The 26,301-nt window shown below is 43.2% G+C and overlaps 1 protein-coding gene across 2 annotated transcripts in view; it reads left to right on the top strand.

Moving 5' to 3' along the window:
- RSRC1 (arginine and serine rich coiled-coil 1) overlaps positions 1 to 26,301 on the top strand; it is a 347,837-nt gene that overhangs the window by 1,335 nt on the left and 320,201 nt on the right. For both annotated transcript variants that reach the window (XM_083177870.1, XM_083177871.1), the window contains exons 2-3: positions 3,528 to 3,721; positions 4,899 to 5,012. In XM_083177870.1, the coding sequence (XP_083033996.1) occupies positions 3,540 to 3,721; positions 4,899 to 5,012 (296 nt within the window). In that variant the 5' untranslated portion in view covers positions 3,528 to 3,539. The remainder of the gene's footprint in view (positions 1 to 3,527; positions 3,722 to 4,898; positions 5,013 to 26,301) is intronic.

Here is a 26,301-nt window from a genome sequence, read left to right as displayed (position 1 = left end):
CCATGCCAGTGTCCCACCTGAGCCTCTCTTATTGGGGGAAGAGAATGTTTAGTGCCAGTGTCGCACTCGGGCCTGTGTTAAGGGGGAAGAGACAGGTCAGTGCCAATGTCACACGAGGGCCTGTGTTAAGGGGGAAAGAGACAGGTCAGTGCCAGTGCTACACCCCGACCTGTGTTATAGGGGGAAGAGACAGGTCAATGCCAGTGCTACACCTGGGTCTGTTTTGGGGAGGAAGAGACCGGTCAATGCCAGTGTGTTATGGGGGAAGAGTCAAGTTAGTGCCAGAGTTACACCCGGGCCTGTGTTATTGGTGAAGAGACAGGTTAGTGCCAATGCACCTGGGCCTGTGTTATGGGGAAAGAGACTGGTCAGTGCCAGTATTACACCTGGGCATGTGTTATGGGTGAAGAGACAGGTCAGTGCCAGTAATATACCTGGGCCTGTGTTATAGGGAAAGAGACAGGATAGTGCGAGTGCACATGGGCCTGTGTTATGGGTGAAGAGACAGGTTAGTGCCAGAGGTACGCCTGGGCCTGTGCTAATAGGGGAAGAGACAGGTCAGTGCCAGTGTCACACCTAGGCCTGTGTTATGGGGAAAGAGACAGGATAGTGCGAGTGCACATGGGCCTGCGTTAGGGGTGAAGAGACAGGATAGTGCCAGAGGTACCTGGGCCTGTGTTATTAGGGGAAGAGACAGGTCAGTGCCAGTGTCACACCTAGGCCTGTGTTATGGGGTAAGAGACAGGTCTGTGCCACTGCTACACCTAGGCCTGTGTTATTGGGGGTAATCCAATTATGTTGCCTGCATCTGAATCTCCTGCACACACACAACAGAGCTATTAAATGACTGCTCATGTCAGACACATCCAGCTGTAGGTGCCGGCATTTCATCTTGGACCTCCTGGGGGTGGCAAGTGCGATGTGTATATGTGCGAAGAGTTACCTTTTTGAGTGTGCAATGGGGTTTTTTTTGGCGCTAATAAGTTTAGCTGCTTTTCAATTGAATTCCCCCTTTTTGTGCATGTTATCCCTGTGTTTGCTTGGGTTTTCTATAGTTTACTCCCACAGTCCAAATGTATTCTGGTGCAGATAGATCATGGATCCTCAAACTGCGGCCCTCCAGATGCTGTGAAACTACAAATCCCAGCATGCCTTGGTACAGTTTTGCTATAAGGGAGTGTTAAAACTGTGGCAAGGCATGCTGGGATTTGTAGTTTCACAACATCTGGAGGGCCGCCGTTTGAGGACCCATGTGATAGATGCACACACAAAAAATAAAATTAACCATGGATGCGTTGGTGGTTGCGTGGATGGGAATTTACACTTAAATCTCTAAAGGGGCTGTGTAATGTAAAAAACATAAATCCTACGTTAAGTGTGCGGCTGCTTGCTCTGTTCATAGAGCTTAGAGGCAGGGTGAGAAAAATGATCCCAGGCTGCTCTGTTTGTGAATAACACAATCCGAGCAGCGAGGCAGCATTTTGTACCTGCTCCCAGCTTGCAGCCAGACAGATAAGGTTGATCATCATGATGGTTGGAGCTATCCACCAATCAGAGTGCTCACAGCCATGCCCTGTATGGAAGCATATGGAGAGATGGACCGGGACAACATTATTATTTTTTTATTTGGGACCTGCTTTTTAAAACAAAGTTTTACCTGGGAAGGATATTGTCAGATCTGAACACTGATATTATTTATGGGCGAGTGGCGTACTGCAGTGGGTTTCCTATCTGGGGTCTGATATTATTAAATGAGGGGAGGGGGATATCCGATGGTAGGGGCCCAGTCCATTGCTTTGCCCTGGACTCTCAATACTGTTAAGATAGCCCTGTTCTGGGATACTGTTATGGTGTCCATCCACTACTGCGAGGTATCGCATGCAGTACCTCACCAACTGGCCCAGCAAGCTCCTGGATGGCTGGACCGCATACAATTCATCATATGTGCTCCTTTTTTATATGTTGTACCATACTCAATCCCAGTCCTGGCTGCAGGATCCGATGGATCCTTGATGCAGCAGGTCCGATCTCTGATTGGACGTGCACGGGACTGCGTGTCTGATCGGAATCAGAGACAAAACGCATCCAAGTTTACACTTTTCGTTAGATTTCTCATCCAGATCCATTGAAATCGGATGAAAAGGGACCAAATTGGACTAGTATATGGGCACCTTTACACCCAACAGATGACTTGTTGTATGAGTAGTAGGTAGTCCAAGCCATTTGCCACAGTTTGTGGAGGATCTCGTTGGTTTATGAATCCTGAATGCTAGGAGCATCTGTTTAGTTTAACAACTTTCTGATTCTATTTATTATGACCAATAAAGTGAGAGGGAAGCGTCCTGGATGAAGTGGTAGCTGAATACTGTTCAGCTGTAGCAGAACTGGTCCAAAATTGTACATACCTGAGTGGCAGGTGCATCCTTATTTTTGGACATATAGGGGGATATTTACTAAGAATACGAAAATTCGTATTCTTAATAAGAATGAATACGACTGGCATCGCTGTCGTATTTCATTCACAAATTCGTATTCTGGAGGGAAATTTACAAAGCAGTCGTATTTGACTGCTTCGTATTTTCAGATGGCATATGGATTCGTATTTTTGCCAATACAAATTATTTTTCTTTGATTCCTATTCGTATTCATTCGATGGCGTATAAATTCGTATTTGTAATTACGAATGTGCCATGAATACGAATTAACGTATTTTCAGGATATTAAAAACGAAAACAATTTTTTTTTGGGTGTATTTGCCTTAGTAAATTTCCCCCAAACGCAGTCCTCAATACACGCTAAAGCTGGGTACACACTTTTATCTGTCCTATTTTTCTGTTTTAAATGAAAATGACAATCCCAAAAGCAAGAAAATGGGTAGAAATGGTCGTTCGGATACATTTTTTAAAGAAATGGATTTAACCAATTTGTCTGAATGTCTGTACTCCAATAAGATTTTCTCTCCACAGCTAGAAAGATTGGACAGATAAACTTAAGGTGCCCATACACGTTACAACTATTGTAAACAATATTGTATACAATATCGCATCTCATCGCATCTCGGCTTTGCGATGAGATGAGATCTAGTGCAGCACATACTTTTTGTACTAGATCTCATCTCAAAACCGAGATGCGATGAGATGCGATATTGTATACAATAATTGTAACGTGTATGGGCACCTTATAGTTTGTATATATCTTAACATGCAGTCCAATCAGATAGTCAGTGACTGCATGTTTGGTAAGGGTTCCCGTAATTGCATTGATCGATATCGTTAATTATATAATTCAGGGTTTACCCATGAGTTGTTCGTTATTGATATTGTACAGTGTGCCTTGAGGACTGAGGTTGGGATGTCCTTATTATACAGTATGTATGCCTTTTTAATATTTGAGTAGGCAACTAACGGCCAGATTTTTGCCACCAGGTGGACAAGTTCTAATTCTTTAATGATATTGTAATTTAAGCTATGAACCTTGTATGTCTGCATTTATAAATATAAACCTCAGGACTCTTATTATCTTTTTAGTAAAGTGGCATAATGGGTCGTCGGTCTTCAGATTCTGAGGTGGAAACCAAGACGCGCAAAAAAAAGAAACATCGCCGGCGCACCTCCTCCAGTAGCTCGTCGGAGGGCAGAACGCGCAGTCATAAGAAATCGGGAAGAAGGTCAAGGTCTCGCTCACGAGATGCATATTCAAGCTCTCACTCATATGACAAAAGGTAAGAGGAGACTATATTATATTGAGCTATGGCATGCATGTATTCATCAATCATAGATTTTATGAATATAGCCCAGGTTGTCACTAGAACTGGATTAACTGCCTTTTACGTTGATGTCTGTTGGAAACACGTATTTATTCATTTTATTTGAATTAAGTAACCAATCAGCCATTATCATTGTGTTTTCAAAACTTATCAATGAAAAACAAAAACATATCCTAGGGGAGCAGAGAAAACAATGCTGATACTCTGTAATTCAAGAAAGTTTGGGAACCACTATTATAGACAGATGTTGAAGCAGGATTCCCTAACAATGGTTTCACACAAGTTTCATTTTAAATAGGGTAGCATTGCCATGCTATCTATCAGATGTGTAACTGGTTTACCCAGTTTAATTTAAGCCACAAAGCTATGGAGGGGAAAGAGGCGAGTGAAAATATCTCCGTTAAGGGACCACTACTGCATACTTAACAGGAATACTGACAAACACGAGGCCAATAGACACACCATAGGAATCATCAACTGATGCTAACTAAACCAGATCAGCTCAAAGCCGCCTATTGTGTATGGCCCGGCGATGAGCGGCGATGCCTGCTCCCGCATCATCCTTGGGAAAGCCGCTCATCTGCTGGAATTACAGGTTTTATGGACGGATTTGCATAACGTTGCGCTTGACATCTTGTGGCCATTTGGGGGTGATGGGGACTTGTCTGCCTCATTTTGTCAGCGTGACAAGGCCAGGGTCTAGTTCTTCAGATATCCTGGCTCCAGCAATGTGAGCATGCCATACTGAGTAACATGAGGGTTACTAAGATAACCTGTGTATATGCAGATTATCTGTTGCTGCGTCTTCAGATGCCACAAGATGTTATTGCATAGTAGTTGCGTCTCTCGCTCCTTTTCTGAATCAGGCCCATAGAAGCCATAACAGTCCAGGTTTAAAAGATAACCTGCTTGTGCAAAGATGGTATAAGTAAACTGACTGAGATAATGGTTCCTGGACTGTTAGGGATCTTTGAGGTCTGCGTTTGGGACTGACCATTACTGGTAATTACCGAATTATAAAAGTTTCCCAAAGCTTTGGGTTGTGAATGGCCTTTGGGTTTTGGGATTCTTTGGCAGGTATGATTTTTTCCTTGAACTGGAGAGGTGATTAACATATTTGCATATGTTTTAGACGCAGGCGCCGTTCTAGCAGTGCATCTTCTTATAGCTCAAGAAGGAAACGAAGTACCAGCAGGTCTCGAGCTACAGGGAAGTCTCACAAAGTCCACCGATCCAGAAAATCCAGGTAATTCAATGAGTTTTTAATTGCAGATTTTACCTATAAATTAAGTTATCCATAGAAAGATGAATGCTTTAAATTTCATCCATCCAAGGAGAGATCCCAATTTTTAATATGTCATCTCTTGATGTCTCAAAGTTTTCAGTGCTCTGTGGCTACAGCTACTGTGGGCTGTTTGCATACAGGTGTGTATGCAGAGCTCTGTTGGGGCTCAGGAGTCGTGTTTTCAAATAAACTTGGGATTCAGTTCCTCATCTGTGGTAGGTAGGAATTATTTGAGTGCTGTCAACAGTTTGTTTCATGCACCGTACACTGGTTAGGAGTACAAAGGACCTAGGAGTACAAATTGATAATTAACTTGGTTGCGGTGCTCAGTGCCAAAGAGCAGCAAATAAGGCCAATAGGATACTAGTCTGTAAAAAAAAAAAGGTCATGTATGCTAGGGTCTGGAACTGGAAAAGGATCAGCGAAGGGCAACCAAGCTAACACAATGGATGGGGTACTTGTGTTATGAAGACACACTGTGTTATGAAGACAGATTAGCTAAAGTAGGAATGTTAATTCTTGAAAACGTTTTGACGTTTAAAAGGAGACATTCTTAACATGTACAAATATATTAGGAGGTAATATAAGGAACTATCCAACACACTCTTTACCTTAAGGCCAGTGACCAGGACACGAGGGAATCCGCTTATACTGGTGGAGAGAAGATTTTCTACCCTCTAGGGAGGAAGTATTTTTTTTTTTTTTTTTTTTTTTAATGGTCAGTTTAGGTGTGGAAATTAGTAGCTGAGAAGATGGTGTTGGCAGACACGATAATACTTATAAGAAAAGGTTGGACAAGAACTTAATGGATAAAAACATTCATGGTTATAACCATCAGGTTCTGGTTTATTAAGGGGAGTCATGGGCAAATCCATGCCAAAGCAAATCACTAGTTAGGCTAAAAATCAAAGGGCATAATCCCATTTGTGGTTAGCACATCTAGCCAAATCTAGACCTAAATCCTTCAGGACTTATGTTAAAACAAGTTGAACTTGATGGCCGAATGTCTTTATTCAACCTTACTTACTATGTATGGGTTTGGATTTGTAGGGGAAAGAAAATTGGTACTTGTGTATTATCACGGCGCCCATTAAGTAGTTTGCGTAGTGGTGTATTGAGAATACCAATACACCACTCTGCTGGCTACATAAACTACGTAATTTACGTAAATTACTTAACTTGTTCACAGAAGCTGTGCTACGTAAACTACGGAAGTTACGTAACTTGTTCAGGAGCTGTGCTAATACACAATGGTTCATGTCCCCACTATCCACGTCATACCCCCAGTGTCCCCGTGGGCATGGAGTTAATTTTATATAGTGTGGCGAGGGGACACATATCCACGTCCCCTTGCGGGCTCGACATTGTCTACCATTTATACATAACCATGTCATGTTTAGGGTTAGTTATGTGGTATGGGACAGAATGTACTTCTATTTGTCCGCATATGTTATAATTGGTAGCCACCAGCACTGGTTTTTGCCTGCTACATTGACCATAAATAATTTTTAATTGGTCCTGGACCACCAACCCTAGGAACCCAGGATGCCCTGAGGCACTCCAGGGTGTCTAGAACACAGAGGGTTATTCAGACCTGATATTTGCTCTGCAAAATTGCAGAGCCCTGTGATTATGTATATGCCGCCCAGACTCTGTAAAATCCTGCCCCGTGCAAGTCTGCAAATTGGTTATCACTGTTTGCAAAAATTTGGTGGATCGGTGATTCACTGCAAACTATTAGCAAGCCCCTCTCCATCTAATGATTTTTCCAGTGTGGCAGTCAATGACTATCCCAGGATTTAATCAGTGGCTGCGATAAGAAGCAGTCTGATTGGGATCGGAGCTGACGTCACATGACTTCCCCTCAAACGCCCGGGCACGTCTGAGTTTTCCTTGACACTCTCAGAAAACATCCGGTTACCACCCACAAATGCCAGCTTACTGTCAATTAAGTTGCGCAGGGCCAGCAATCAAAAATGTTGCAGGATTTTATCGCAGTATGGCCTCGTGCATGCATGCTACTCTCCTTACGCATGCGCGGCCTATCAGTAATCACCCAGCCAAGCGCTCGGGTCTGAATAACCCCCACAGGTTGGGAAACACTTATTTTAGACGATTATTCTTTAGTTTATGATTTGATACAATTACACTTACTGTGTGTACTGCTGGTTACACTGAGGTACGATGAAACCCAGATGATGCATAAGGTCAGACCTATGGCCACTCAGTTGGCAAGACCAAAAGACCTGTGGGAAATGTAAAAAATGCATGGTAATTTATAATTTCCCCTCCTCATAGTGTACCTGCTTTTTTTGCTATTTTTGATTGAAAACGCAGATCTTTATTGTACATAAAGAATGCAAAAAACAGACAATAACAATTACAACAGAATTTTCGCAGCACAGCCAAAACACAGTACACATGCATACAGTATAGTACATATTATAAAATACAGTACAAGATAAACTCACACTATAGACTACTATGCACTATGCATTCTAACAGTAACAGTATACAAGGCTATGGGTTTGGAGGGTAGGGGGGTGAGGGAGGGGGAATCACAAGCCCAATGCTTTATTGATCAGACAGACACATATAAGATGAGGGCAATACATAGAAATACATCAACAAAACATCAGATATTGTGAAGTGAAGGCGAAGGGGCCATGGTCCCAAAGTATTATAATACAGTTCAAACAAGGGGAAAGGACCAGAAAAAGGGGGCTTAGTCCTCTTCTTCCCCAGGGCTATCCCGAATAGAATAGTCTCTGAGCAGGCTGTGAACCAGCCAGCGGCAGTCTTGGATGGACATTCTGGGTGAAATGTAATAGGGTGTGATTTTTGGACATATGCGATTTTGGGTCAAAAACGGCCGAAATCGCACATTTTCCGAAAATCGCACATTTAATAGGTTGAAAATCGCGGTAAAAAATCGCACTTTTTACCGCGAAATCGCACTTTTAGAAGTGCGATTTTTAGTCACATTTCAATTCGCATCCAGATGTTTTCCCATTATAAAGTATACAACTCGCAAATGTAATAGGGTGTGATTTTTGGTAAATGTTACCAAAAATCGCAAAAAAAATAGACCAGGTTCTGACAGGCGAATTTGACAGAACCATGCACAGATCATTGAGATCTGTGCATGGTCCTGTTAATAAAAATGTGTAAAAGTGTTTTTATAAAAAAAAAAACGGCGTAGGGTCCCCCCTCCTAAGCATAACCAGCCCCGGGCTCATTGAGCCGGACCTGGTTCCAAAAATACGGGGGGACAAAAAGCATAGGGGTCCCCCGTATTTCTGAAACCAGCCCCGGACTCTTGGACCGGTCCTGGTTCCAAAAATACGGGGGACAAAAAATCTGGGGGTCCCCCGTATTTTGAAACCAGCACCGGGCTCCAACAGCCCACGGTGTCATGCCACAGCCGGGGGACACTTTTTATACAAGGTCCCCCGGCCAAAACATGAGCACCGTGGCTGGTCAGCCTTGGACGGGGTACCTGGAGGAGTGGGGACCCCCCCAATAAAGGGGTCCCCCCCCAGGCTTCACCCGTCCAGGGCTGAAGCCCGGGGCTGTCACCGGCGTCCGTGGCCAGTGGACGCCGGCCTGATAGGGTTAAATCCATCATACGTTACATTGCTTTATACCGGAGAACTACAAGTGCCAGCAGACCTCCCCCGCATGCTGGGACTTGGAGAACCACAAGTCCCAGCATGCGGGGCATTAATGGGCCCGCTGGGACTTGTAGTCCACCTGTAAAAAGAATGTTTATAAAAAACACACACAGAGAGAAGTAAAAGTTTATTACACACACACACCTCACTTTTACACCAGCGTTACTTACCATTCCTGGATCCAGCGCTGGTCTGGCTGCTTTACAGCCGGCTCCCCCCGCACTGACAGGCAGCGGGGAGAACCGGCTTTCTCCGTTGCCTCTAACAGCTTCTGTAGCGCTGTCCGAGTGCTACAGAGGCTGAGAGCGCGATTGACTGAGCTATGCGTCTCCATGGAGACGTATCGGCCAATCGCGCTCTCAGCCTCTGTAGCGCTGGAACAGCGCTACAGAAGCTGTTAGAGGCAACGGAGAAAGCCGGTTCTCCCCGCTGCCTGTCAGTGCGGGGGGAGCCGGCTGTAAAGCAGCCAGACCAGCGCTGGATCCAGGAATGGTAAGTAACGCTGGTGTAAAAGTGAGGTGTGTGTGTAATAAACTTTTACTTCTCTGTGTGTGTGTTTTTTATAAACATTCTTTTTACAGGTGGACTACAAGTCCCAGCGGGCCCATTAATGCCCCGCATGCTGGGACTTGTGGTTCTCCAAGTCCCAGCATGCGGGGGAGGTCTGCTGGCACTTGTAGTTCTTCGGTATAAAGCAATGTAACGTATGATGGATTTAACCCTATCAGGCCGGCGTCCACTGGCCACGGACGCCGGTGACAGCCCCGGGCTTCAGCCCTGGACGGGTGAAGCCTGGGTGGGGGGAACCCTTTATTGGGGGGGGGTCCCCACTCCTCCAGGTACCCCGTCCAAGGCTGACCAGCCACGGTGCTCATGTTTTGGCCGGGGGAGTTTGTATAAAAAGTGTCCCCCGGCTGTGGCATGACACCGCGGGCTGTTGGAGCCCGGTGCTGGTTTCAAAATACGGGGGACCCCCAGATTTTGTCCCCCGTATTTTTGGAACCAGGACCGGTCCAAGAGTCCGGGGCTGGTTTCAGAAATACGGGGGACCCCTATGCTTTTTGTCCCCCCGTATTTTTGGAACCAGGTCCGGCTCAATGAGCCCGGGGCTGGTTATGCTTAGGAGGGGGGACCCCACGCCGTTTTTTTTTTACACTTTTTTTTTTTTGCACAAAATCGCATTTATGAAAATGCGCACATTTTCATGACTGAAAATGCGCACATTTTCATGACTAAAAATCGCCCGAAATCGCGGCAAATCGCATTTTTTGCCGCTAATTCGCATCTCATTACATATGCGAATTCGCGGCAAAAAACGCGATTTTTAAAGGTGCGATTTCTGGCGAGTTTGGAACTCGTCCAAAAATCACACCCTATTACATTTCGCCCTCTCTCCCTCCCCAGTATGAGACGATTTCTGGCAAACCACAAAGCATCCTTAACACAGTTTATAAGGCTCCAGGCCTCCTGTGTCACCCCATATGTATGGGTTCCGGGGAATAGTCCATAAAGTACCGAAAGGTACGAAAAAAGGTTCCTGGGCACAGAGTCTTTAAATTCAGTCTCTAGGACATCCAACAATAACTGTGCCTAGACACAGTCCTAGAAGAGGTGCATAGATGTTTCCTCGTGAACGAGGCACCAGGGACAATGTCTGTACCTACACAAGTTTCGGGAGTGCATGAATGACCGGTGAGGCAAGCCCCCTGGATGGCCATCCATGATATGTCCTTGTGTCTATTTGTAAGCCTTTTGGAGGCCACATACTGCCAGACAAACTTGATAGTTGCTGAAGTGAACCCTGCAATCTGTTCCATAACGTCATTGGCTTTGATGAGCTTGTGGATAGGTTTTGGCTTCACCAAGTCTGGTTTCAATCCCTCCAGTTGGTGTTCCCTCATAAACTTGGACACATCCTAGTAGAACTGTGGAATAGTCCAGTTGTAAGGGATGGAGCTGTACCATTTTAAGGGTCCTCCACAAAGGTAGGAGGAAGAAGCAGACATGGAGTTCCCCTCAGAGCCAGTACAAGTGTCAATGAGAGTTCTGCAGATACAGTTGCATGCAAAGAAGGTATAGTTGGAATGTCTGGAATGCCTTTGCCGCCTTTGAGGGGATCTTTGCACATAACAATACGCTTCTCTCTGTCCATTTTGGAGCCCCCGTGTGATGGCCTTGCAGATCGTGGCCAGGCCTGGGCAGTGTACTGAAGAACGCAAATAATTTAATTCTGCAGCACAAGTGGTTTCCCTTCGATGGTAAGGTCTCAGACTCCACAGTCCAAGCTTTTATCTCATCGTTGCAAGTCTTTCCAGCACTTCAGGGCTGCTCCATCTCCACCGAACCAGACACCCAGAATTTTGGTAGTTTACTTTTCTGTACATACACACAGGAATTCCATGCAAAAAGCATCTTCATAATGAGTCGTGTTCCCTATACATCAGGCTTCAAGTGTTTATGTCCGTTCCCTTGGAGTTATGCAGTGTACTCCGCCTGCTTAATAAATGTTGGTGTGTTAGAACAGACCTAGTCAACCAGGTTTTTTTTTTTTTTTCAGCTGTTTGGAGACTGCAAGGTGGAAATTTACTAAGATGGGAGTTCTATTTCACAATGTATGTTACTATAGGCAACCAATCAGATACTATCTATTATCTTCTAGAAGGTCCTAAATAAATAAGTAGATTGTGATTGGTTGCCCATGGCGACATCCCATGCAAAATAGATATTCCATCTTCGTATATTTCCCCCATGTCTCAAAATGCTCTGCCACAGTTTTGCTATTAGGGATGTGGCAAGGCACGCTGGGTTATGTAGTTTCACAACAGCTGGACAGCCACAGGTTGGTCAGGCCTTTGTTAGAATATCAACATTTCATCTATATGACCCAGTGTGACAGCTTCTCCTGGCGGCTGCATCATCTCCAACAGCATCTACTGGGTCCCGATAAGGGGACATTCACTTCCTTGTCAGGCCTGTGTGTTCTCCAGTGTCTGACAACTATATATTTTCCCTATTCCTCTGGCAGATTTCTGATTTACTTCAAATGCAATTAAGTAAGGTCTGTCGAGGTCGACAAATCAGTTTTGTGCAATGTTTCTAAATCATAGCGGTTTTTATGCCAAAAAATTCACGAAGGCCATTTTTTTTGGCCGCTATCAAGGCCAAAATAGTGGGTCCCTGGGACCCCTCACTTACAAAACTCGGGGTCCTACCTGACATTTTCTGGGTCCTAATAAAAATAAAGCCTCCTCTCCCCTTCCCCCAGCATGGCACATACATAATCCTTCTCCTCTCCATCACATAGCATATACCCTGAGCCGAAGGCCGTCCCAAGACTATATTTTATTTTTGGAGGCAAAACATAGATTTGGGTGTCCCTTACTGTGGCTATCGTGGTTTGTTGGGGTGGGAAATATCAATTGGCCTACTTGCATAAAGCAAGATATACATATACTAGAAAATACATAATCTGGGAACAGGGATAGTGTGCGCCAAAAATTTAGAGCATTGCTTTGTGGGGAAAGGCCGTGGCCACATTAGTACCAATTCACATTACCACACAATAGTGCCACTTGGACACACTGCGCCAGCTAGAGCCACTTTGGACACACTGTGCCAGGATTAGGCACACAATAATTCCCACCACACACCGTAATGCATACAATATATTATGCCACATAAATTCCGCTTACCTACCTATGACAGCCTCCTCTCCTTCCCACCTCCCACATGGCACTATGCCAGCCACCTCCTCTCTCCCCCCCCCCCCCCCCCCAGTATGGCACATATGCCAGTCTCTTCCTCTACCCCCACATAACAGTTTTTAGAGATTCAGTGGTGAGTGAGAGACTAGTATAGCAGCCTCTGCTATGAGCTGCAGCCGCATACTCCTCCTACTCCTCCTCCACATTCAGTGTGTCAGCACTGCAGCCGCATACCACCACCTCCTCCGCACGGCACCCCCAGCATGTCGGCGTCCCACCCACCCCATCACGGAACCCAGCCACTGCTGTGACTTCCCGGGCTGGTGTTCAAATATTCCAGAGCAGCAGGGGGCGGGGAGGACGTAGGAACTACTCACCATCCCCAGGCGGCATACTTCTCCTTGCAAGCGTCCCAGGGGATGCAGGTATAGTAAAAAAAAAAGTAGTCCCTGGTCCTCAAAATCAGGTAAAATACTCGCTATAGCGAGCATTTGCGAACCCTGCTAGAGTATCATTTAAGTCAAAGTAGCCTGCCAGATATTTAGCGATATTTATTTATTTATTTATTTATTGATTTGTATTTTGCAATTCCTCTACTATGTTAAAGTGATGCAGTATAAAAGTGTTTAGCAAATTGTATCTTTTTAGATTTTTAGAAACAATTATAACATTGATATAATTCTGTATTTATGGCTACACAGCTTGGAATAAAAACTACTCTGTGAATTTTTCTAATATTCTTATTATGCTTTTTATCCAAAGTGATTTTTTTTTTAAAGATATGGATGCCAGTGTATTCATTATTTATGTCTGGTAGATATTGTAACGGTTATGGTTTGTGTGTTTTAATTTATTTAATTCACTTTTTTTTATGCACAAGTTCTATACATTTTAAAACTGTCCTGGGGCAAGAGTGGAAGGAAGATACAAATGGGACTTAATAAGGTCGCAAACTGAATTTCAGCAAAGGAGCCGTGATTTACATTAAATTAGGATTTAAAAAACTGATTTAGCTTTGCGTTATTGAGCATTTGCTTAATAACATTTTACCTCCTTGAGACAATAATTTGCCTGTGAAACTCCTATATGTCCTCTGCAGAAAAATTGAAAGCAACAGCCCTTTCTCTAAACCTCTCATGGAACAATGCAAAGGAGTATTTCAGCTCTTCGGAATTTAATAAATCATCCCATTTCCTAATTCGATCATATTAGATGGTGATGTGGAAGAGGCATTTCAAATCGCATCTCCTCATTAATATACATCAGTCGAGGGAATGGAATACTTTTATGTGGAGATGTCACGGTTTCTGTGTCTTAGTTTAGTAAGTGGAACAGGTTGATGTGATCCAGGGGGCTATTTGTCACTGTCTCGTTAAAATGGTTTGGGTCGAGTTATGGAGTCCAGCAAGACACGGGCTGATAAATCAAAACTGGATTGAGTGGACAGGAGGCAGTGATTGATACCGTGACAGCATATGAAGAAAGGAATTTAGATACAAGCTTGTATGATATTGAATATGTGAGGGAAAATGGCCCCAGAGTATGAATATTATTCAAAGAAATGAGAATAATATCGGTTTGAAATAGTACTAGGTGCAGACAAATAATTCTTTGTTTTTTATGTTGTTGGAGCTTTCAATTGGCCATGAAAATAATGGAAGTGGATTTTAAAATCATGGTTCATTTTGCATGTTCTAGAGAAAGTTTTAAGAAATTATTTATTTTCCATTATTTGCTTATTATGTTTTATACTAGTTTAATGGTGTGTACACATGGTAATTTTTGCCTTCTGATATTGACGATATAGTCAACATCGAATCGGATGCAGATCGCAAGGGTTTTAACCCTTCAGATCCCGATCCGCGTTCGCGTATCGCAAGGCAGAAAGTCATGTCTGCCTTGACTATATAGTGCAGATCTGCACTATATAGTCAGAGTTGTATGCAAATCGGATGTGCCTTCAGATACTATCCACGATCCGATCTGATCGGAGCGTGGATAGTATCTGAAGGCACATCTGACCGTGTGTACACACCATTAGAGATGTTTTGTTTTAACTACTTCCTGACTAATGATGTACTATAAAATAGATATTTGAAGTTATCACTGGGTATAACACAAACTTAAAAACTCAAGCTATGTCTATAGTGGTTGTGACTTCAAGTAATATGCATTTGAAAACAAGTCTATCTTACATATTTTGATTATGAGAAGGTGTCAAATATAATTAGCCCCTTGAGTGCCAACATCTCTGAGATGTGCAAAATATCTGCTAAAAATGATAGCGTCGCTCACATTTGTTATATATTGAAATAAAAAATGCTGTGTAAAAAAAAACAAAAAAAAACATATTTCCTATATACAGGGCCATCTTAACATATGGGCTTGAAGGGTAGTTGCCCAACGTGCCCCAAAATGCTAGGAGCCCAATACCACCCCTGTAGGTAAGGTCTGCCCTCCCTCCAATGGCACTCTGTGCCAATACCACCCACCCCTCTCATAATGGGCCTCCTAGCCACAGTGCACCCACCACCCTAATGTCCATTGGTACTGATGTCTACCACCAGCCCTGCAGTCTGCAAACTGTTGCCGCCCACAGAGCATTACTGGGAGGGTATTCAGCGGCCGCACCTATGACCTGCGACGGGAGGCAGGATCCATTTCCATTCTGGGTGCTGCTGCCTCTCGTGGGAACCTGGGTCTGCTGCCATATTATTTCTAATATATGGAGTGAATTGATTTTCCAATGAACATCATTGTTGCGGTGCCAAATTCACTAAACGAACATCTATTAAACTGGACAACACATTTTTACATTTTTTGGGGATCCTAAAAAATACATATGTTTATTAATAGAATTTAGGGTGCTGAAAATGACAATGAAATTGAAAGTTTTGTTGCCGTTTTTTAGTTATTCACTTTTGTTGTTTTCCAAAACAAATAGCTTAATATACATACACAACGTTATGCAGTTGAAATCCCGGTTTCGGCGGTCGGGATTTCGCCGCCCCCCCCCCCCCCCCCAGCATTCCGGCACTTTGTCTCTCTGTGGGTGTCCACGACACCCATAGAGGGAGAATAAATTAGTGTGCTGAGCGTACACCCACCCCCCCCCCCCCCATGTCGGGATTCTGACCGCCAGGATTCCGACCGCCGGGATTTCAAATCAATCCCTACACAACATCCACAATAATACAAATCATTGCTTTTAATGTCGCTTTCGTTTTGCAAGTCGCTTGTACACTATTTCCGGGACATCTCTGACAAGTGTCCAACAACATTTTGTATCCCAATTGCACACTGAGTGAGAAATATACACCTAATAATCATATAATACAGAGATCTTGGTTGCAGTGTCCAACAACAATCTTCTAGCATCAAAGCATTCTATTTCCCCTGGTATTCTTCTCCATCTCAGAGATATCTTGGTGAAAACGTTCACCATGTTCATCACTGCGCCACAGTTAGCTGGGGAAATTTTTAAGTAAGAATGAAGAAAATGCATCTTCAAAGACCTATTTACCCAAGTGTCTGATATGACGAAATCATATTTTCAACCAGTTCAACATAGTTTGCTTCCTTCTTGTTACCCAAATCGTCATCTCATCACCTGTTAAGATACTATCAAAATCTCTGTCCTTGAAGAGATTTTGTATTTGTGGTCCAACAAAGATGCCCTCCTTGATTTTTGCTTCACTGAGCCTTGGGAACTTTTGTCTAACTTACTGAAGTGCTTGCCAATCTTGCTTGAAATGCTTGCCACGAGTTTATCGATTAGGGGAATATTCAATCCACAGTAACGACTGTCGGGCTGAAATCGGCAGGCAGAATTTAATGTCCTGCCTGGCAAACAGCGAAAAGGGGATACGGCTTCGAGACACAACCATGGATCATCGAGCTGCGGCTGGGAACTCGACAATCCACGGCCATTCTTGTCAGAACGGGCCTGACTGCCTTTTAAGTCAGGCCAGTTCTGCCGAGAACCCTGTTCAATGCTGTCGGGGAAGACAACATTGAATAGGGCCCCACCGTTATTTCCCCCGTCGGGCATAGGGGCGGGAGATTGAATACTGCCTTAAGGATCTTCAAAACTTGAACCTTGTAAACCATTTTACACACCATATTTGTGTTCAGCGAATTGAAATCAGTAAGAATTGGTTGTTTTTACGTAGGATCCTTTTCGGGTATTGCCTAGTGTTTATTTAATATGTTTTGTCATGTGTTTCATGATTTTTCTTTTCTTTTGCAATATTATGTTTTCATGTGTTTAAACCATGGTCTGCTGTAAAATGGGTTTACTGTGGTGGCACCAAAAACACAACACACGATTATGCAAATAGATTTTAAAATGAATAAGTAGAATATAATAAAGCCATATTGTATTGTGGGTAATTAGCTAGCTTTAATACAGCATAATTGACCACTGCAGGCTCAACCACCTGTTTGTCTCCTTTTCATTTAATAGCTATTAATTATATGAGTAGGATCCATCAACGCTTTGAGAATTACGGTTTCAGGTTTGTTTTTTTAACATTAATAACTCCATACTCGATCCCTCTATCTACTTTTTCTAAGATACCCATCCTTGTTGCACCTCTCTGCTTGGTTTGCTAACAGAATTTCTCACATTTCTTCTCTGATGTATGACTTTGAGAGAACTCTGAAATACAAATGGTAAGCGCAATACCTCCTCTTGTCCTCTTTACATGGTTTGAGAAGTATTTCCCTGAGTCGCACTCAGCCAAGACTTTGCCTGATTCTGGGGACAGGTAGAAGGTATATTCCCTATAGTAACTATAGGGAATATACCTTCTACCTGTCCCCAGAATGTTCTATATGTGGCAATATAGGCAGCACAAAGGGCAAACTCCAAGGGAGTATAAGAGGGGCTGACGGGAAACTGGAACTCTTTATGTATTGGATAATGCCTATACACAAGAATAAGCATTGTAACCAAGAAATATATATATAGTGTTCAATCTAGCACCCTGCACCTCAAAATCCATGCATTTCACCTTTCTGGCCTGAGGTGTCACACTCTGTGCGGTGCTTCTTGCACAGATTGGTCTGTACCTCTCTGCTGATATACAGATTACATACAGATAGTGGTAGATGCTCAAATTAGTTCAGTAAAACTTTTCAGGTGCATGCAAGGGAGGGGTTAATACTTAGTAAGTAACAAGACATTGGTTCCCCCGGCACACTGAATAGTTTTAGCAACCAATCTTGAACACTATATGATAATAGAATTCAGAGATATTGGTTACATATACCTGCGCAGGTGTATGATATGCCCCCAAGCCGCGTCAAGGCTTCTCTGTGTATTGGGGGTCCCTAGCACTATATCTAGGTGCAGGGTGTGGCACCCCAAAAACTATCATAAGCTAGGAGGCCCAGTGCGGCATGCCAGTGAGATACATAGGGCGGTATTCAATGAGAATACCTGCGAGGTGCAGCGAATCCTTTTTAGGATTCGCTGCACATTCGCCACGTTCCGGAGCCAGCGGGCTCCGGTATTCAACGTGTCAGGGGCTCGCTGCCCCTGACAGGCGAATATGAGCTCCTGCGGCGATTGCCGCAGGGAGCCTGAGGAGGGTGCCAGGCAGAGAGATGGAAGTCTCTCTGCCTGCCCCTGAACGTTTGTGGGGGGCAGGTGGGCTCCCCGGGTGCCAGGCAGCACAGCCTGCCCCCCGGGGGTGCCAGCAGGGGAGTGTATATTCACTATACCCGATCGTAACATCGGGTGCAGTGAATATATGAATATGTAATGAGCGGCTCGGCTCCGGCGCCCCCTGCTGGCTGCTGTGTAAAAAAAAATTAAATATATATTCATGTGCTTACAGCACATGAATAAAAGTAGCATGCCCCTCCTCAGAATAAAATTCCTGATTTTTAGACACCAAATGTAAAAAACAAAACACTTTATTTTAGAAGTTCACATTCCACTTCACCATAAAAAGATAGCGATTGCTACTCGGTGAATCATGGCGAAAAAAACCTTGAAATGTATTCGCCATGTGGTCATTGAATAGGGTGATTCACCGTTTTTGTCAAAAATTCGCCAAACAGCACAAATTCGCCATAAAAACATGGCGAATCAGGCTCATTGAATACCGCCCTAAGTGTTAATAATTAGTAATAGGAAGCTGAAGCTATACATAAAGAGAGAGATAAATGAAATGTAATTAAAATAAGAGAGAGAGAGTGTTAGTGAGGGAAAAGTGTTAATAGAATGTAAGGGAATGCCGCACTAAAGCCACCCAGCCCAACCAGTCCAGGGGCACCACACCCCACACCACTGTTACCCTAAATTGGGTTTACAATTAGTCAGCAAGGAGCCACATTAGTCAGCAAGGTTCTCCAAGGTAGGTAGCTCTTAGTTAAGATATACCAAGTAAGGAGCCATTATCATGTGGCTCCTTTCTGACTAATTGTAGACCCAATTTAGGGTAACAGTGGTGTGGGGTGCGGTGCCCCTGGACTGGTTGGGCTGGGTGGCTTTAGTGCGGCATGCCCTTACATTCTATTAACACTTTTCCCTCACTAACACTATCTCTCTCTTATTTTAATTACATTTCATTTATCTCTCTCTTTATGTATAGCTTTGGCTTCCTATCACTAATTATTAACACTTAGTATCTCACTGGCATGCCGCACTGGGCCTCCTAGCTTATGATAGTTTTTGGGGTGCCACACCCTGCACCTAGATATAGCGCTAGGGACCCCCAATATACAGAGAAGCCTTGACGCGGCTTGGGGGCATATCATACACCTGCGCAGGTATATGTAACCAATATCTCTGAATTCTATTATCATGTAGTGTTCAAGATTGGTTGCTAAAACTATTCAGTGTGCCGGGGGAACCAATGTCTTGATATACAGATTACCTGTCGAAACGCCGCAGCAGAGTGTGACACTCTAGGCTGAAAAAAGGAACAGCAAAGATTTTGAAAGGTGCAGGTTGCTAGAATGAATGCTAAATGTACTGTATATGTCTGATGGTAGAAAACCTTTGTAATGTTTACACACGATGGACAATAAAATAGGGTATGTGATCATAATATTTAGGACCTTGTTACAATTATTTACTCACAGTGTTTTTTAGCTGTGTTAATATTAACATTTTGTCTTGGCAATTGCACTTGATTTTAACAAGCTATTTAACATTTTATTTAAATCTTTCTTTTCCAATACAAGTTTTTGCAATTGCTGGTTAGTTGGTTGTGACTAGTGTTCTTCCCTCTAGCACCGTAGGGTATAATGTTCCACATCCTGTCATCATTTTGCGCCTAGCAGTAACAGGGATGCTCATTTATACCAGAAGTCTGCCTGAATACTGCAAATTTATTCATAAGAAAGTTTTCCCTCTTAAATCTCTTAAGCTTTTGTGATACGGGGGAAAAAAGATTTCCTATTTTCCTTATATACTCTTCTTGAAGTTCTTCCAAATTAGGTTTTAAATGCCAATTAGGAGGTTGAATATAATAAAATAAAAGCAAATACAACCAAAATGGCCCAACCTTATGGCTAGTTAGACTGTTGAGAGAACAAGCGGAACCTTTGCTCTTAGCGTGGCTTTGAGAAAGATATCCAGCTTAATGAACACATTAATTAGAAATATAACTATTTATAAGATGATAATTAGAGACGAAGCGCGGTAAACTGGGCTTTTCCTGCAATTAATGGAGGATTAATTACTGAAGGTAATGAAGTGGATTTTTAAATACATTAAGGTGAAGTACAGAGATGTGCAAGGCTTTGTGATAGTTGCATAATTATTTCAGGCTGTTTGAGCATAACTCGTATAAGATCGCTAATAAGCATCATTGCATCATTATGTATGCACTTAAAAAGACTTACCACCAAAATGAATCCCTAATTATTTCTAATTGGCAGGACTCTGTGTAGTCATTGAGCTGTTTGTAGCCATTTTAAGGTTCATTTAACTATGCTTAGGGCCATGTGATGGGGAGGAATTAGAAAAAAAAAAAATCCTTCAGCTATATGGTGGCCTTGGCTGGCACAGTTAATAAGTTGCAGTGGGTTTGGGTTTTAAATGCACTTACTCAGGTAGAGGTCAAAGCTTAGTGTAGTCCAAGCTGAGTTTTTAAAGGCACTTGACTGTATTCATTAGCAATTAGTGAAATAATTGTGTCTGTCAGTATATTTGGGTTACCACGGTAACTTTTTTTCTTTTTTTCATCACTCTTGATCCTTATTGGATGTTAACTTCAATTTATAGCAAATATTTTTTCATGATTCTGGCCCCCCACCTGCACATAGAACCCTTTTATTTTACTAATACTTATATATGCTACCTTTCTACGTTCATTTGCTAACTCAAGCAGTGCAGTACATTTCAACACAATCCTCTAATTTGCTTTTGATTGATTGGTGAGAGAGGGTTTCTTTCCAAGGACAATATTTAGGCTTTTAAGGGCATCTCTAAGGAATGGAATTTTGACATTTGCCAGAGTTTAGTAGTTAGTGGTATCTATATGTAAAATGTTGACAGCTGGTCATATTAAAGGATACAAGTTGGCAAAAGATATTGTACATTTTGACTCTTTTAGCTTGGTCTTTCCTCATATACTCCATATATTTCTACCGCTTTCAGAGTTCCTTTGCCTTATTGGAATGTCAGTTCCAAGTAATTTATTGTCAATGCTATATGATTGGTGTATAGTTATTTTTATCTCCCCCCATATCAGATTTATTATTATATCCCATTAGGAACGAGTCTGTGAAAGTTATTCAATGGGTACCTTGTCCTGTTAAACATAATCAGAGCCATCTGTGGTGTGCTGTTAAGGTATAGAAACCATTCCCATAGCTTAAGAAAACAGTGGTGAAGCAAATTGTAGTCTAATAAAAGGAAGGTCAGCGTTACCTTTTTTTATTTATTTTTTTATTCCCTTTATGAAAATGTGGTTGTAATCATTCCTTTCATGTCTGAATATGAGGCTAAAATATGGTGAAACGCAATTTTTTTTTTTACAATAATAAAGGTATATTGATATTTAATTTGCTAACTTTCCATTTTCATGATTTTAAACTACGGTAAGTTGTAGTAGAGTAAATGCTTTTCTTCTTAACAAGCTGATGATCATATTGACCTAACTTCCTCTGGTTTAGACCGCCAAACCTATTAAACTTTTTATCTAAATATCCTAGCGTTTTCTGATTAGGAAAACTTACTAAACCAATATTACTTCAGGGTGGTATCAAAAGCTTTCTTTTCTCTATGTAGTTACATTTTTTTGGATGCATTTATATCTATGTAAAGATATAATGGAAGAAATAAAAATTTTGAGTGAAATAAAACGCGTTTAAGTGACAAAACCACCAAGCCATTGGCTTAGCCCAGTGGTAGCCAACCCTAGCCCTCGAGAGCTACCAACAGTTCACATTTTCCAGACAACCTAGCTGCTGCACTGCTGCACAGCTGCACTCATTAATCACTGACACATTTTAAAAGATCCACAGATGGAGCTATTTAGCTCACTTGTGATTCTGTGAGGAGACCTGCAAAACATGCACTGTTGGTAGCTCTCGAGGACTAGGGTTGGCTACCCCAGGCTTAGCCCATTAAAAGCTTTAATAATTTTACCTAAGTGATTAAGGCCCTGGTTCTGATTGACCCAGTTCCTGGCGTGTTCGCTCCGGGGAGCGATGATATGCGCATTGTGCAGGCATGCTGTGCAGGTTAGGAAAAAACATTTTCTGTCCCAATTGCACACTGAGTGAGAAATATACACATAATAATCAGATAATACAGAGATCTTGGTTGCATATATCTGCAGATATAGGGCTAAGCCCCCAGGCTGTACGTCAAGGCGTCTGTGTCACTGGGGGTCCCTAATACTGGGGTGTGGGGCCCCATCATGCCGGCACAGGTGGGGACAACCATTCTCAACCCAGCGCCTTCCAGCATTGTTTGCCCCATTGTGACAGCCCTGACTGTCCACCAAAGGTAAATGCACACATAGGAGGATATGTATCAAATCTTGAAGAGAGATCAAGTGGAGGGAGATAACAAAAGTACCAACCAATCATCTCCTGGCTGTCATTTTTCAAGCATAGTCTGTAACATGGCAGTTGATTGGTTGGTACTTTAGCGAAGTCCACTTTATTTCTCTTCAAGCTTTGATGCGTCTCATGTAATGCATCTAATGCAAAAATGGCCTGTGGGCTTAGCCCTATATCTGCAGATATATGCAACCAATATCTCTGTATTACCTGATTATTATGTGTATATTTCTCACTGTGTGCAATTGGGATAGAAAATTTTGGGGATGTGGTGGCCCCTGTGTTGGTATGGCTGGGTTGCTTCAGGTCAGCACACCCTAACACTTTATTAACAGTTATTTTTCCTATCACATTGTATATATTTTGTATTTTAATCACACCTTTCACCTCCTAACATAGCACTCATGTGCTTCTTTATTAACGCTCACTAATTTTCATTTATGTGCTGCCCTGGAGTGATCAGCCTGTGCCGGCATGATTGGGGCCCACACCCCAGACCAATACCCAGCATTAGGGACCCCCAGTGACACAGAGACGCCTTGACGTACGGCCTGGGGGCTTAGCCCTATATCTGCAGATATACAGTATGCAACCAAGATCTCTGTATTATCTGATTATTATGTGTATATTTCTCACTCAGTGTGCAATTGGGATAGAAAATGTTTTTTCCTAACCAGAATTACCCCTCCCTTTTGTCACCTGATTGAGCAGCTTGCCAACAAATGTGTTATGTTGTGCAGGTGCCTTCATCAAATTGAATAGTCGCCATGGTGCTAACAAAGGGGAGGGTGCAGGATGGAGGCAGGTAGGGGGCGTTCGCATGTGATTGCCCTGCGTTTCCTGGGCGTACCCACACAAAAAAAACCACACTGGGTGTGCCTAGAAAAATGCTGGGCATCCCCCACCCATCCTGTTCTCGGACCAACGCCGCAAGTCTAAATCGGCTACCATCTAATGATTTTGCACCAGTACGCTACCTTAGGAATGGATCTTTATGCAAAACATCCATTCCCAGTGCGGTGGTTATGTGCGGACAGGGGCAGGTGGCGTTGAGGGCTCACTAAGCAGCAAAGGTAAAAGTTACAGGAGTTTCTAGCTCCTAGGTAACTCCGAATGAGACAGAAGGCGGTACTTGTGTATTTTGGCGACGCCCATCGCATCGCATACCATAACGCATACGATGGTATGCGACGCGATATCGTACGATAGTGCACGATGGCATACAATTTTGAAATTGTATGCCATTGTACATGGCATACAATGCCATACGATGCGATGCGATTAAACATTGTATAAGCACCCTAATGGGTGCTTATACAATGTTAAGCACCCAAATGGGTGCTTACAATGTTAAATGCACCCCCACGCCACCCCCCCCACTATAAACGTGAACCCGAAGCGTGGCGAGCGCAGCGGTACGCGTCCTACGACCGTTTCATACCCCCACTATACACGGCAGCGTGGAGTTGAGAATAGAATAGTGTGGCGAGCGCAGCGAGCTACCGAGCCCGAAGCGTGGCGAGCGGACGCGGATACCTGTGAAGCCCGCGAAGGGACGCGTTTACCTGTGAAGGTATCCGCGTCCCCTCGCGGGGCTCGCTGCGCTCGCCACGCTTCGGGCTCGGTGGCTCGCTGCGCTCGCCACACTATTCTATTCTAAACTCCACGCCGATGTGGATAGTGGGGGTATGAAAAGGTCGTAGGACGCGTACCGCCACCCCTCGCGGGCTCGCTGCGCTCGCCACGCTTCGGGTTCACGTTTATAGTGGGGGGGTGGCGTGGGGGTGCATTTAACATTGTAAGCACCCATTTGGGTGCTCAAAAGCACCCTTTAGGGTGCTTATACGATTTTTGGTCGTATAGGGGGTCCAAATCGCGTTGCATCGCATCGTATACCATCGGGTGCATGGCATGCAATGCGATGCGATCTGTTCGTCGTACGACGGACATCGGGGGCGCCGCCAAAATACACAAGTACCCAGAAGGCTGCTGGCATCTCCTCAGTAGTGGGACTACACTGCATTGTTATGCTAGTACATTTTTTTTTTTAAATCCAGTCATTTTTTATGAATAAATATTTTCAACAGTATTTGTTATGTGATCATTGGCCTTTATTGTGTGCATTTTGGTATGAGGGTTTTATTTCTGGATCCACAGCTACTGTAGCTTTAGAAGATGCATCAAATCTAGAATATTACAACTCCAAATTAAAATATGCCCTTCTCCATGTGCACCACGATGCTCCTACATTAAAGACTACACATAGGCCCTTATTCTGGTTCACTCGCAAAGGCAAATTCCTTCTCAAATGGACAAAACCATATGCACTGCAGTTGGGGCAGATGTAACTTGTGCAGAGAAAATTCTATTTGGGTGGAGTTTTACTTCAAAGTGAGATCTATATTGCAGTGTAAAAAATAAAGCAGTCAGTATTTTCCCTGCACAGAAACAAAATAACTCGCCCAAATCTAAATATTTCTGCACATGTTACATCTGCCCCCCTGTAGTGCGCATGGTTTTGTTTATTTGAGAAGGAATTTGCCTTTGCGTGTAAACCAGAATAATGGTCATAGTCTTCCAATCTGCAGTGATGCTCGCAACATAAATAATACATGTCCCAGTTGTGTGGCACTCTCTGGTCTTCCATATATTTCTTGTCGCCAATTTCTCTGGTTTGTTTCAACCCTTGAATGAAATGTTGGATACAAGGAGCATGTGCTGAGGATTTATTTTCACTGTCGGTAAGACCAGAGAGCCCTGCACAATTCTTTTAATGTGAATCCAGCCGTAGGGATGAATCAGGCTCACTATAAATGTGCAGCCTGCCCAGATAAGGTATACGGTCGACAGATGAACGATTTCTAGATCGAACACACTCCTGTCGCTTGTGTCTAAGTTCCGTTACTGTCGATCAACACGATCAACTATCTCTATGTGTCTAACTAGACCGGTTAGACTAAGGGTGGTCGACCATAACATGGTCGTTCTAGACTGCTTCAATCCACTAGACCAGTGATTTTCAACCTTTTTACCTTGCGGCACACTAAATAAGATTTTAAAATTGCCAAGGCACACCCTAAGATCCCCACAGGGCAAAACACATTGGCCACCACAGGGAAAAAAAAACCTATTGGCCCCCACATTAAAAACAATCACACTGCTCCCCACAGGTAACAAAAATAAAATACATTGGCCCTTTACATGAAAAGAAGAGACCAGTAAATAACATTTCAATTGGTGGTGGCTGTAAATGGGTTTGGGCATTTCTAGATGTGGGGGCACACTTGAGAACAGTTCAAGGCACACTAGTGTGCCACGGCACACTGGTTGAAAAACACTGCACTAGACCATAACCCCAGGTACAGGCAGGTAACAAGGATGGTGTTTGCCTACATGTTTTTTCACATGGTGAATTCTCCACACGTGTAGGTGACACTAAAGTTCCCTTTTAAAATACTTGATGAAATATCTGCCAGCAGGGAACACTGCATAATAATGCACTTACTTTATTGAAGAGGAAACAGGGAAATTCAGTGGTATGTTTTTGTCCCCTCCAATTCAAAAACTCAAGTCCCTCAGTTGAAGGTTCATATGGAGAAGAAAAAAAATTCTGACTTGACGGATAATTAGGGAATTTGCAAATCGAATGATTATTAAACAACTGTGCCTGCCTACCATGCACATCGCCCATACGTGAGGTGAATTTGCAACAGAAAATGCATTTTGATCGTAATTGTAATCCTTTCGCAGTTTGACTGACAGGAAACCAGCATTTCAGGGGGGAACCTGGCATTTTCTGGTTGTGGTGGAAAAAACGCAGGTGGGCCCTGTGACATCAGCAAT

This window comes from Crinia signifera, chromosome 3, assembly GCF_055691185.1.
Source record: "Crinia signifera chromosome 3, ASM5569118v1, whole genome shotgun sequence".
In the NCBI taxonomy this organism is placed as follows: domain Eukaryota; kingdom Metazoa; phylum Chordata; class Amphibia; order Anura; family Myobatrachidae; genus Crinia; species Crinia signifera.
Note: the sequence above shows the minus strand (reverse complement) of the source record. Positions and strands in the feature narration are given on the sequence as shown.